General features: G+C 42.4%; 1 protein-coding gene across 8 annotated transcripts in view; it reads left to right on the forward strand.

Annotated features, from left to right (window-relative positions):
• The window catches only part of SMARCD3 (SWI/SNF related, matrix associated, actin dependent regulator of chromatin, subfamily d, member 3), a 111,363-nt gene that overhangs the window by 82,193 nt on the left and 14,886 nt on the right, over nucleotides 1-14,284 (forward strand). For all 8 annotated transcript variants that reach the window (XM_040590788.1, XM_040590790.1, XM_040590787.1 and 5 more), the window contains 5 exons: nucleotides 2,123-2,245; nucleotides 4,031-4,126; nucleotides 4,619-4,720; nucleotides 9,245-9,406; nucleotides 13,604-13,701. In XM_040590788.1, the coding sequence (XP_040446722.1) occupies nucleotides 2,123-2,245; nucleotides 4,031-4,126; nucleotides 4,619-4,720; nucleotides 9,245-9,406; nucleotides 13,604-13,701 (581 nt within the window). The remainder of the gene's footprint in view (nucleotides 1-2,122; nucleotides 2,246-4,030; nucleotides 4,127-4,618; nucleotides 4,721-9,244; nucleotides 9,407-13,603; nucleotides 13,702-14,284) is intronic.

Raw genomic sequence — 14,284 nt, forward strand, 5'->3', positions numbered from 1 at the left:
AGTGAGGAACGGATTAAATTTGAGAAAGAGAATTTGTTGTGTAGAAGAAAACACCATAAACAGAAGAGAGAGATGTGGGCGAAACGAACAAATGATATGCAGACTCTGACTTTGGCGTAGGGAAAGTGTAAGGAACCCAGCAGGAGACCAGTTCTGAAAATGTAAGCTGCATCTGGCTTGTGCATGTCTTGAAAGAAGAATTGTGAGGGGTTAGCAAAGGGAAACAGTGCAAAGTGACACAGAGAGGTATTTTGTATTTCACAGTGGAGTTAGGTGTTGTGACTACTTGGCATTGGGTGGACTGTACAAGGCAGCTCGAGCCTGAAAGCTAGGAGAAAGGAAGACATCTAAAATATTCAGATTTGAATAAGGATGTTATTGCAGAGGACGACCTTAGTGATGAAATGTCAAACCAGAGGAAACGGACACAGTTCTATCTGGTTATGGGGAGATGGGAGGAGAGGTGTTTCCAGGGTATGAGGGAGAATGGAGAGAATGTCTTTGGAAATCGAAAGAAGAGGGAAATGGAATCAGTGATACAAACCTGAATTATCAGTAGAGTACCTAGGAGGAACTGTTAGGAAAAAAGCTGCTTATGTATATAGATACAGTTTTGCAAATAATCCAGGTGGGGATAAAATCTAGGAACTGTGTGTAAAATGTGCAAGTTAATTTGGTTGTGAATTAAGAAATGTGAAGTCCTTCACAAGGCCTCCACACTAAATAAGGATTCTAGGGCATTAAAAAAAAAAACATTTTATGTAATGAAAGAGCACTTTAGCAACAGAAATCCTGTAGGAAAGGATGGGAAAAGAATATAGATTTCCAGGAATATTTTTCTACCTATCTGACTGTTCTCATCTGTGTCAATCTGTCATTTTCTGGACTCGTGGCACTTCTGAAAATCCTGTTCTGTCAGTGCATGCTATTGACACTCCATTTCCATCAAACCTTTCTGTCACTGTCTTCTTGGATTTGGCAAAATGTAGTCATTTTCTTGCTCCTCTTCAGCCATACATCTCTGCCTCCCACATTTCTCTATGCTATATTAGATTTTTAGTTTCCTGACCTGATGTATATGACTTCCTGCTCTCCTATAAGTATGTCTGTGTGAGTGTGAAAGCTTTACAAGACTACTCCTTTCTTACATTGTATGAAGGTTGTTTTAACTGCGTTAATTTGACAACTGTAGCCTTTTCATCATTATATTATAAGCAGATATTTGAGATTAGAGTCCCAAAGACATTTTTGGCAATATCTTTTCTGGAACCCATGTATCAGAGCTGATGGCCAGGTTTTCCACATGGTGCACAAGAGAGAAGGGCACTGGGAATTAATATAGCTGTAAGCCAGTACAGTGATGGGGAAGTCTTAGATAGCCTGTAAAAATGGCAACAGATAGGCGTGATTGTATCTCTCTCAGACTTGAGCACCTGGGTTAGGGGTGAAGCACGGTGCCTTCCTCTGCTTGGGTTTCACAGCAAGTTGGACCCGCAACATGTCTGGTTAGGGTGAAAGGCAGTTAAAGAGGAGGGTTATGCGGCAGGGCTGTGCGTGTGTGTCTATTTGGGGGTGTGTTTGTAGGTAGAGTTATTTCCAGGCTCTGCATGACAGTAGAATGAAGTTGGGCAGAGATGTGCCCGGCACATCATTTGCAGCATTAGCTGTATTTGTGACTGCCATTTACAAATCTGAACTGATGCAACTATGAAAGGCATTCATGTAGCAAGAGGTTTGTAGCTGAGTTTTAGCAATCTAGCTAGTATCTAGAACAGAAGGACATCATATCATACTTTTCTTACAATGATTTCTCAAATACCTAATGCAGAAGTAGAGGATGTATGGCCTCATGGGCTTGCCCATGCAGCCTGCTGTTTTTCTCTGCTTACAGTGGATCTTTGCATGTTTATATAGCCAATTGTTTTTGAAAGGAACTTTCAGGCTCAGCTCTTCAGTGTGTTCTCTTATACATAACCGTATCTTAAATTCTAGTATAACCTGGTGCAACTGTACTAAACATGCAGATTCTTTACTAAATGTGTAACTCTCACCTTTCCTGTGGCTTCTCAGGTCTTGGACTTAAACTGGACATGTACTTTTCTTTTCTCTATTTGTATAACAGCAAAAGCGGAAACTGAGGCTTTACATCTCCAACACATTTAATCCTGCAAAATCTGACGCTGATGACTCTGATGGCAGCATTGCTTCATGGGAGCTGCGAGTGGAGGGGAAGCTCCTGGATGATGTATGACTCACCTGTGCTTCACTGGGGCTGGCAAGAATCTAGAGATCGTGCTGTGGGGTGGTAGACTTTACTGGGGACATCAACTCAGACAAGATATCTCTGAATGGTAGCATTGGCTTGTTGGTGCTGGGAAGGCACCACGTCCAGCCGGAGTGAGGGATCAGGCCGTAATGGGAATGTTGGGGAGGGGTGGGGAGGGCAGAAAGAAATGGAGCAGATTTAAGCACAGGACCAGTAATACGAGGCAGAGAGAACAGGGCTGAGACAATTGCCTTAAAAGATATGGCAGAGTTCAGGTCATGAGAGGTGTGATAAGTCAGGCCTACAGCACACATCGTATCTTGTGAAGAGTAGGATAACAAGGAGAAGGAAGGACAAGAGGATGTATGGATGGTCAGAGCAAGAATGGAAGAAAAGTGTTAGCAGAAACCTCAGTGATGGATTTAGCTTTCCTCAGGGAAGACTGGACTTTCGCGATAAAGGTGTCACCAATTTGAATAGACCTCACAAGCTAAGTATTTGATAGGATAAACAGATGGAGAACGTGCACGTATGGAGAGGGCAAGGCTTTCAAGGCACATCTCGCTGTCCGGAGATAGCTGTACCTGAATCAGAATCGTAATCTTGCTGGAGTATGAAGGGGCGACAAAGGACAACACTGAAAATTGAAGTTCGACAAACTCAGTTTAGGAATCAGAGTATATATTTTAAAAAGATTCTTTACTGGAACAAAATAGCTTCTCAATTACTGGCAAATTTTAAATCAAAGGACGGTGACTTTCTAAAAGAAATTAAGAAGAAATTAATGGAAATCCTTTGGACTGCATTCTATGGAAAGTCAGATTATGTGATTATAGACACTTCCTAGTTTTTAATTTAGACAGTATGAGCTGCGTAGTAAAGAGCTGTTTACTGGAAATGGGAAAGCAAAATGTAAAAGGAAATACTATTGCTTAGAGTATGATTAATCTGTAAAATTTACCGTCATCTGATAAATCAGACCAAGAAATTAGCAGTCATCAAAAAAACAAAGCTGTTCAAATAAAAGGTATACAGTGGCCTTAGCCATCCTAGAATGGTTTGGGTTGGAAGGGCCCTTAAAGACCCCCCAGTCCCACCCCTGCCACGCGCAGGGCCCCCTTCCCCCAGCCCCGGTGGCTCCCAGCCCCGTCCAGCCTGGCCTTGGGCACTGCCAGGGCTGGGGCACCCACAGCTGCTCTGGGCAGCCTGTGCCGGCGCCTCGCCGCCCTCACAGGGAAGGATTTCTCCCTCAGCTCTGATCTCCATCTGCCCTCTCTCAGTGCAAAGCCGTTCCCCCTTGTCCTGGCGCTGCAGGCCCTTGGGAAAAGCCCCTCCCCAGCTTCCTCGCCGGCCCCTTTGGGTGCTGGAAGGTGCTCCAGGCTCTCCAGGAGCCTTCCCTTCTCCGGGCTGAACAGCCCCAGCGCTCCCAGCCCGGCTGCACAGCAGAGGGGCTCCAGCCCTCTGGCCATCTCCGTGGCCGCCTCTGGTCCCGCTCCAACAGGTGTCGTTCACATTAGAAGCCAGTCCTTTCCAATACGTTAAGAGAGTCATAGAAATCTTCACTTAAGTGTGCAGTTTTCCACCACTGATGAGATTTTTGCATCTTACCCTGCATTTGTCAGAGGGAAAACTCAATTAGATTGATCACATTTGTGGTCTGTGTAGGAATTAGTGTTCAAGAGAAAGAGAAAACCTGAGGAGGAAGCATGGAACACAAGCTAATATATGCAGCCTTAAACATTTATATTTCTTCTAATTGTACAGCTCAGCAAACAGAAACGGAAGTTTTCGTCTTTTTTTAAGAGTTTGGTTATTGAACTGGACAAAGATCTTTATGGACCTGACAACCATCTTGTGGAGGTAAGAAGGTTGTGCACCCTTTGCATACAAACCTGGCAGTAGCACAGATAAATGGCTATGTGCCTGCTGCCTACCTTGTTTGTCACCTTGCATTCATTATCTCATTTAAGGTATTTTCAAAGTTTTCAAAATTCCATTCTTTTCAAGAGTGTTTACTAAGAGAATCTATGTAGTCTAAAAACATAAACATGGTAGTGATACTGCACACCTTAGGACAGAATGTATGAAATAGTGAAATATGTTCCAATTTTTTCCTAACAAGTAAAGCACACTAACAGCAGAGCAGACTGTGCACTAAAGCTGAATCGTAAAGGCAGAGCAAGAAATTATTTGGGGGGCATTTGTTGTGGGTTTTTTTGTGAAATGGCAAGATCTGCAGAAGGCTTGTACTTGTCTTACTCTTTTGCATGGCGCACTGTGCTTTTGTGCATGATGCACCTCTGTGGACATCAGCAAAAAAAAGACTGACCATCTTGCTTCTTCCTTTGGCAGTGGCACAGAACTCCCACAACCCAGGAAACAGATGGCTTCCAGGTAAAAAGACCCGGCGATGTCAGCGTGCGGTGCACATTACTCCTCATGCTGGACTACCAGGTCAGTGCACTGCTTTTGACATGGAAAATGCAGCCATTGGGAGGATGTGCAACAGAGCAAATTCATCCTGTCACATACATCAAAAAACAATATACTTGGACTCAGAATGTCACATAGTCCATTGAGGTTAGAATAATACCAAACTGACAGATTATTTAAAATTTGAAGGGGACGCATCAAGTAAGTTTCTGTTATAGTCTAACACAATTATTTTTCTTGGCACTATGATAATTAGTATTTTTATTGCCTGCCTGCAGAAAGAATATGCATTTCCACCTCAGGCTTCTTAGAGAATAGTCAGATAAGTCACACGCGGGTGATGTGTGCGGTCCTGTACAGAAATTCAAAGGAGTGGCTTTTGCTAGTGGTACCTGAACTAGCTGTGTAGCTGTAGCAGCCTTCTTTTCAGAGCAGACTACACAGCTTTCTTGGTTTGTTAAGTTTTGGTTACACTGTCACCCTAATCTGGCACGAGACAACATTGCCCTGCAAGGGTTAGACTTGCTGTTACTCTTAGGCCTTGTTAGGCATTCCTGCTTTACTTCTTTTGTCATTATTAGTTGTATTGTACTAGCACTATTTGTGAGCTGGACACAAACCAGTCAGGGAACTGATCCATTTGAAAGCTAACAAAACATACTTCCAAATCAGTTCCCTGATCCTGGTCACAGGAAACAAACAAAAAAAACCAACCAGTAGGCAAAATTAGGATATTTTGCCTTTGGACAGAATATAAAAGAGGTTAGTGGGCACAGTTTCAAATTGTTTTATGCTGTTGTAAGGCTAAGCACCTGAAGAGCAGCACAAAGAAATGCCAGCCACTCCAGGCAGTAAGTCAGCTTTACTGGGGGCCCAACTTCAACGCCTCTATGCAAACACGTAGCATGGGGAATGAACAGGAGGAGTTAGAGACGTGTGCACACCTACAGGGCTGTGGTCTTACTGGCATCGCTGAGATGCGGTGGAATGGCTTCTATGACTAGAATCTTGGGATGGAAGGGTACAGGCTCTTTAGGAAGGACAAGCAGGGGAGACGAGGAGGGGGTGTTGCCTTCTATGTCAATGACCAGCTGTCTATGACCAGCTGAAGTGCATAGAACTCTGCCTGAGGATGGATGAGGAGCCTACCGAGAGCTTAGGGGTCAGGATTAAAGGGAGGGCAGGGACAGGTGACAGTATAGTGGGGGTCTACTACAGACTGCCCAACCAGGAAGACCGAGCAGATGAGGCCATCTGTAGACAGATAGGAGCAGCTCCATGTTCACAAGCCCTGATCCTCATGGGGGACTTCAACCACCCTGATATCTGTTGGAGGGACAGCACAGCAGGGCACAGGCAATCCAGGAAGTTCGTGGAGTGCATTGGCAGTAGCTGCCTCCTCCAAGTGATAGAGGAGCCAATGAGGAGAGGTGCCATACTGGACCTTGTTTCCAGCAACAGGGAGAGTGTGAAGCTCAAGAGGAGTCTTGGCTGCAGTGACCATAAAATGGTGGAGGTCATGATCCTTGGGGCAGTGAGGAAGGCTCACAACAAGCTTGCTACCATGGACTTCAGGAGAGCAGACCTTGGCTTCTTCAGGGATCTGCTTGGTAGAGTATCATGGGATAAGACCCTGGAGGAAAGAGGGACCCAAGAAAGCTGGTTGATGTTCAAGGATCCGCCTCCTCCAAGCTCAGGAGCCATAAGCCTCAACAAACAGGAAGTCCAACCAAAATTCCAGGAGGCTGCATGGATGAACAAGGAGCTCTCAGACAAACTCAAACACAAAAAGAAAGCCTACAGGGGGTGGAAGCAAAGACAGGTAGTCTGAAAGGAATACAGAGAAGTTCTCTGAGCAGCCAGGGACCAGGTTAGGAAAGCTGAAGGCCTGATAGAATTAAATCTGGCCACGGACACCAAGGGCAACAAGAAAAGCTTCCATAGGTAGGTGAGTGATATAAGGAAGACTGGGGAAAATGGGAGCCCTCTCCAAAAGGAAATGGGAAACCTGGTTACCTGGGACATGGAGAAGGCTGAGGTACTCAACAACTCAACTCAGTCTTCAACATCAAGTGCTCTGTTCACACCACCCCAGTCATGGAAGGCAAAGGCAGGGGCTGGGAGAGTGAATCACCGCCCACTGTAGGAGAAGATCAGGTTCGAGACCATCTAAGGAACCTGAAAGTGCACAGGTCCATGGGACCTGATGAGATGCATCCGTGGGTCCTGAGGGAACTGGTGGATGAAGCGGCCAAGCCACTATCCATCATATCTGAGAAGTCGTGGCAGTCTGGTGAAGTTCCCGCTGACTGGAAAAGGGGAAACGTAACCCGCATTTTGAAAAAGGGAAATAAGGAAGACCTGGGAAACTACAGGCCAGTCAGTCCCACCTCTGTGCCCAGCAACATCATGGAACAGATCCTCCTGGGAGCTACGCCAAGGCACATGGAGAAGGAGTTGATTGTGACAGCCAGCTCAGCTTCTCTAAGGGCAAGTCATGCCTGACAAATTTGGTGGCCTTCTATGACGGGATTACACCGTTGGTGGAGGAGGGAAGAGCAACTGACGTCACCTGCCTGGACTGGTTCAAAGCATTTGACACTCTCCACTGTCCCGCATGACATCCTTGTCTCTGGAGAGACACAGATTTGACAGATGGACCACTTGGTGGGTAAGGAATTGGCTGCATGACTGCACTCAAAGAGCTGTGGTCAATGGCCTGATGTCCAAGTGGAGATCCGTGACAAGTGGTGCTCCTCAGGGAACTGGCACCAGCACTGTTTAACAGTGACACAGACACTCGGATTGAGCACAAACTTCAGTGAGTTTGCCAACACCAAGCTGTGTGGTGTGGTCAACACACTGGAGGGAAGGGATGCCATCCAGAGGAACCTGGACAGGCTGGATGGGTGGGCCTGAGATACGTTTTGGTTGTATAGCTTTAAGAACTCATTCTGTGCCCTCCTCTTTCCCCCTCTATGCAAACAGTATTTACCCAGGATAAAGACACTCTGTTTTACATTAGCAGAGGTAAAATTTCATTAATTTTAAGGAGCATATGAGCTAACTGAAATGCTGATATAGCCAGTGAGTATCTTTAATGTTAGGACAGTGTTTATTATGTTCATCATCATTAAAAACTCATGCTTTAAAATAGATGTTCTTTTATCCTTAAGTTTTGATTAGTTACAAAAGTAGCTTTGGGTGACCTGGTACCCAACAAAGTAATCCTTGCCTAATAATGTGGCAAATATTGAACTTGAATATGGGTATACACTTGAAGAGGTACCGAATTCCATAGTATCCAAGGAATGTTTATTACTAGAGATGCAGAACAGGGTGGTTGAAGAGTTGTATCACAGAGGTCAGGAGAAGAAATATATTCTGTTGACTAGTTGTGGTTGGGTAAATTTTCTTGTATGCAGCATAATGGTGGGAACATAACTGAAAAACAGAGTTCCAAGGTACTTTGTTGAGCAGCTGAGCAGTTATTAGCAACAGCAGAAGCATCATCCTGACTTCATTCTCCCTATCTGTGATTAACCTCCAGTAGCACGAAGTGAGGACCATTCTTTTTCTTCTCTCACTCCCTAAAGTCAAATGATGCATCAGTGTTGAAAAGGAAAATTCTTCCGAGTCTGCATGCAAGTTTTTATTATCTAAAACATATGATACAGATAGTCTGTGTGTATAGCACATGTAGAGTGTCCCTCTTTCTTTTTAAGCCCTTGTTGTGGTTTAACCCCAGCTGGCAATTAAGTGCCACACACCCATTTATTTCCTCACTTCCCCTTCACCCAGAGGGGTGGGGAGGAGAATTGGAAAGGAATGTAAAACGCAAGGGTTGAGCTAAAAACAATTTAATAATTGAAATACAAAATCCTAAACAAAACAATAGTAATGATAACAATAACAATTATAATGAAAAGCAGGGGGGAGGGGAGAGTTATGAAATCTGAAGGGAAGAGAGAAAAGAAAACTAGTGATGCACAATGCAGTTGCTCACCAATTGCTGACTGATGCTGAGCCAGTCCCTGAGCAGTGACCAGCAGGCCCCAGCTAATCCCCACCCCCCCGTTCATATACCAAGCATGACATCCAATGGTATGGAATATCCCTTTGGTTAGCTTGGGTCAGTTGTCCTGGTTGTGTCCCCTCCTGGCTTCCCATGCCCCTCCGGCCCTCCCACTGGCAGGACCTGAGAGACCAAAAAGTCTTTGACCTAGTACAAACACCACCCACCAACAACCGAAAACATCAGTGTGCCATCAGCATTGTTTTTACACGAAATCCAAGACACTGCACTAGCTACTAAGAGAAAAATTAATTCTGTCCCAGATAAAACCGGGACAGCCCTGCACACAGTTTTTCCAGAGCACCAACAGTGGTACACATCTGAGCAACCTGTATTTTTGCAATCTCTGCTATTTAATGGGGTGCTTCTTGTCAGGAACAGAGTCCCCTGAACATTAAAGCTGAAACTTCATACCTGTGTATGTTTGCTCTTCTCTCTGTTGCCGTCTCCATCTCCTCTTTCTGTTACAGCCTCCACAGTTTAAACTGGACCCACGATTAGCCCGTTTGCTGGGGATACACACACAGACCCGATCGGCCATCATCCAGGCTCTCTGGCAGTACATCAAAACAAATAAGCTGCAAGACTCCCATGATAAGGAATATATTAACTGTGACAAGTACTTCCAGCAGGTAACTCCTTTTTGGACACAGTAGGTCTTTAGAGGCAAATGTAATATCTATCCACACATTTTGGATGGATCAAAATTACTGATTTTTATCTTCCCTTAATGATTTGCAGTATCTTCAGTACTGAATGGTTTTCAGCAGTCACTATAACCAATAAGCACCCTCCCCCTGTGCCAGTTCTGTCAAAAACCTCATCTGGTGATTCAGTGCTCCCACATAAATTGTGGCCTTTCCAGGAAGGAGGACTTTCTCATAATTGTTTCATTGTATTGATTTACCGGGGGTTTCCCCCCCGTGATGTATCATTTCACACTAAGAAATATGAAATAATCTGCTGATTCTGATTGTCAAATCATGCATAGGCCTGTTTTCTTCTCTTTCCCTGTTTACGAAGGGCAGAAGACATGGAGGATATAATTAGAAAAGGTATTTTTTCCCTAAATCTGCTTCAGATTATAAAATACCCTCAATGATCTGCATGATGTTTTGAAAGTAGCATGTTACGACTTTGTCTTTCACAGTGACCTCTAGAATTAACCAAGGTGCCCACTTAAAAGCATCTCCACCTTTTCTGTAAACACGATTGTATTTGTTTTGTAAAAGTAATGTTGTCTGAGCTATCACTATCTTAATTGGCTTGGGTTTTCTCTAGCCTCAGGCTTACCCAATTTAGTTTGAAAGTACCTAAAGGTAGGGTTCGTGACATAATGCTGTTTAGGGAAAGTACTGGCGGTTACAATAAATGAATAATGTTTTAGTGAACATTGAAAGTAAATGTTGCAGTGAAAGTTGTGTCCTAGTTTTCTTTTTAAACTTTTATTTTCTGTTATTAATTTGTCCTACAATGGCTTAAAGTGACCAGTGCTTGAAATAAATGCAGCACTGGAGTTTTCCACATTTGAAAATACAAAATACAACAAAATAATTGTGAGATTCATGGGTATTTTTAGGAATATAGAACCAAAGCGATCTGGATTATATAGTCACTTTCTTGTTTGTTTTGTTGTTTTTTGTTGGGTTGTTTTTTTTTTTTGAGAACTACAGCATATGTAGTGAAAATTCCATCTTAAAACCACATAAGAATTTTTGGCAAAACTTCAAAGCTGTTCGCTCTGTTGCTTAGATGATTTGATTTCCATTCTCTATTTACCTATAGTCAATTTAGATTCCATTTTGTTTGTGCCAGCCCAAAGGGGAAACGAAAGAGGGAAGGTGAAAAACATTTGAAAAATCATAAGCAGAATAAAAAAGGTGAACAAGGAGTAATTACTGTTTATTTTGGTAAATAATTAGAGGCCATCAACTGAAACTGGAGGTAGCAAATTAAAAACAAAGGGAATCAAGCACAGCTAAACTTCGAAACTCCTTGTGACAGGACATTACAAATGCTAAAAGCGTATGTAGATTCCAGAAATGACAGACTAATGGAAGAAAAATCTTGGGCTGTTATAAATGCAAGGTAGTTGCAAAGCTGTGGAGACTGGGAGAGTTTTCTGGGGGAAGGACCAGTATATGTTTCTCCTGTTGTTGCATTTTTCCTTTTGTACCCGCTTTTGGCCGCCATAAAGGGCAGGCTAGTGTGGGAGATGTGTAGGAGATCCTTTGTCTGATCCAGTACAGCAGTTCATACCTTATTTATGGTAAGCAGGAGGGCCTTTTCACTTTTATTGATTTTCATTGTCAGCTGAAGTGCTTTGCTAGAATAAGAACTTGCTAGAGCCACCTTCTCTTCATGTATCTCATCAGAGGCTTATTAGCTCATAGGTCTCTTTTGTGTTAGAACTCTTCAGGAATACCATCAGACCTGGTAATTGTCTTCCCATCCTCAGAAGATTAGTCAGATGAGTTAAACTGAGAAGTAGCTGATTCCTTTTCTAGAAGACTGAACCTCACTCCCTGCAAGAGCTGGCTAATTTGGAATAGATTCATAAGAATGCAGTGCTTTCATAGATTAAAATCATAAATGAGATTGATATGAGTGTTTATGTTTTCCTTAGGTCTCTGGCAAAATTGTCCTAAGTAGCTAATCTTGCTTTCAGAACTGATATTAGTAACTTAGGAAAATGAATCCCATTAAATCAAATGAAACGTTCTGTGATGAATTTTTTTAGTTTTCACCCTAATACTCTAAGATTGAGATATAGAGGGTAAAGAACTTGGGTTAGGAATACCTTCCAGTCTGATGATATTTCTGTAGACTGTGTATTTTTAGGCATGTAACTCCTGGAAAAAAGTCATGGTCATAGCTGGAAGCATGCAGATCACTTAGGGGAGCAGTACATAATGCATCAAAGTCCCTAGCATTCCCGTTTAGATACTGGCCTTCTCATCTGGTATAGCAGCTTTTCTAAATTGTGCACTGGTGTGCTTGTGGTTATATCTAATGACACAATACAGTACAGACTAAAAAATTACCACTGAATTGTGGTACCACCTCACACACCAGAATTACTGTCGTCATATAGGCTTTCAGAGCCAGATTAACTCTGGTTAAGTAGGGATGTAAGAAGCTTTAGGAAAATTCCATCGAGCCTTAGTTTCCAGTCTTCCACCCTTTCCCTCACTATTGTGTATTCTTGCTCCCTTTCCCCTTCTTAAAGCTCTTGTCTCTTGGGCATCCATGTTAGGAGTTTGACATAAGAGTTGAGCCAGTGGTGACAGCAGATTGGATGGAGCTTGGTATGGAAAGATTTTAAGTGGGAATTCTACAGTCGTCTCTATCAAGTGTCAGAATTCAGAAATGAAATAAGAAGAGTGAGTTGCAGGCTCGGTAGCTTTGGTTACTTCCTTGCTCTTTAGAAACTAACTGGCTGAATTGCTAGACGCAGGAAGACCAGAAAATTAGGCAGATTTTAGAGTAGATGCAGAAGGATCCTTTTCTGTTTAAAAACAGTTTACGTCAACTGGGGGATTTGAAATCCACTGTGTTACAAGCAAAAGCAAGAAAAAAGGTCCAAAGGTATTTCAAAAGCCAGAAGCCAGCTTCTAGGTATTTCTGCTACCAAATCCCTTCACTCCAGAAAATTATGGATTTCAGAAGATACTCTGTCTGAGGAACCACAGCAACCTAATTGAACAGCCTGACTTTGTGCATTCTACAACCCAATAATCCATTGTTTTCAGCCCTGCCTGCATCCTTTGTCTCTAGAGCTGCAAAGCATGTTTCTGTCTATAGATGCAATACTGCAAGTAGTATCTCTGTTCTATCAGGTGGAAATACTTTTTCCGAAGAGGCATTTGCATTCGCATAGACCTCAACATTTTCACAAATTGTCTCGGCATAACAGCATTTTTAAAGGCAAATGTTACTATATAGATAGTTTAGGGGGCAGGTTAAGTCAGTTTAGATGGAATATCTTTAGAGAAAAGCCTCTAAAAAAGTGTTCAGAGCATTAAAAATCCCAGAAGGAAAAAAAGGCTGTAATAATTGTATTTCTGAAAACTCCGGGTGTAAGGAATGGTTCTAGATTCATGGCAATACACTGCAATTACTCACAGAAGATTTCAAAACACTATAGATTTTGATCCTTTTCAAAAGATTTTTTTTTTTTTCTGAATTCAATACATGTTTAGCTTCTGGATGATAGTAAAGAGAAGAGAAGGTAACTGTGAGATGTGGATTGGAAAGGAGTGGATCCCTTCCAAGAGGGTGTTTAGATTTTGGTTAAAAATAAGTGAAACCATGTTGACATTTTTTCCCCATAATCTTAAAAAAGAAAATTGCAAATGGTTTTAAAATCCAAAAATGCTTTCTTTAGCACAAAATACTGCAGGAAATATGCCTTGGGAAAAAAAAAACAAACACACAACCTTTTTCTACTTTTATTTCCTCTGGTAAAAAAAAATCTGTTTTCTTTACAATATGCTGCTGCAAACCCTTAGTGGGAGAGGAAGTGTTCACTTCTCTCCCATTATTGATACAGTTGATCCCAATGTCCCATTAAACTGGCCTGTGCCCTTCAGCAGATAAACCGGAAGTGGAACACCTGAAATTGTTTTCATTTGATGTATCTGTCAGCTAGCCTGATTCTAAGTACAGCAGCAATTTGCAGGGGCAGAAGTGACCAAAAATTTATTCTGTGCAAGGAGCCAGAATTATAGCTTTAAAATCACCTTACTTTGGAACTGTTGATTTCTTACTTCCTCATTTAATTGCAAGTTAGCTTTTGGACAAGGATAACATGTTTTATTGTATTCCAGATCTTTGACTGTCCACGGCTAAAGTTTTCTGAAATTCCTCAGAGACTCACTAACCTGCTGCTCCCACCAGACCCTATAGTGATAAACCATATCATCAGGTAAGCTGGTCAGTCTGCTCAGCACTGTCACGTGCGAAACACTCACTATATAAAAATACAGAAACAGCTACAGTATCAGGGACCACCATCCAGTTTTTATAACTTCCAGACTTTGTTTTGTGTTCATTCTCTGTGTCATTCTGGTCAATATAATTCTGAATTATTTTCAATAGAATGGCACCAGTTCTTTAGGAGTATGCAAAACAACTTATTTTTATCCCTAATAGACTACCACTGAGAGTTGGTCAGGTTTTTTCCTAAGGGGAGAGGAATGAGAGTTTGAATCCACTTAGAGGGGAAAAAGGGAACTGAAAAAAGGTACTATACATCATGGGGAATCATTGTAATCACTGAGTTACTATGTAAGATGTACAACATTATTACAGTTTCAAATACAGTGGCCAGTCTGTGCATGCTTTGCTGGGATTGGGTCAGCTCTTTCGGGATTAGCCTTATTCTAAGAATGCCTATTAGTCAGAGATCTCAAGAGATTTACAGTAAAAAATGCCTAGATTCAGAGAAGGTAATGACCAAGATACTGAGCTTCTGGCATCCTTGTCAAAACATGTATTTCTGGCACAGT

The sequence above is a fragment of the Falco naumanni genome, chromosome 4 (genome assembly GCF_017639655.2).
Source record: "Falco naumanni isolate bFalNau1 chromosome 4, bFalNau1.pat, whole genome shotgun sequence".
NCBI lineage: Eukaryota > Metazoa > Chordata > Aves > Falconiformes > Falconidae > Falco > Falco naumanni.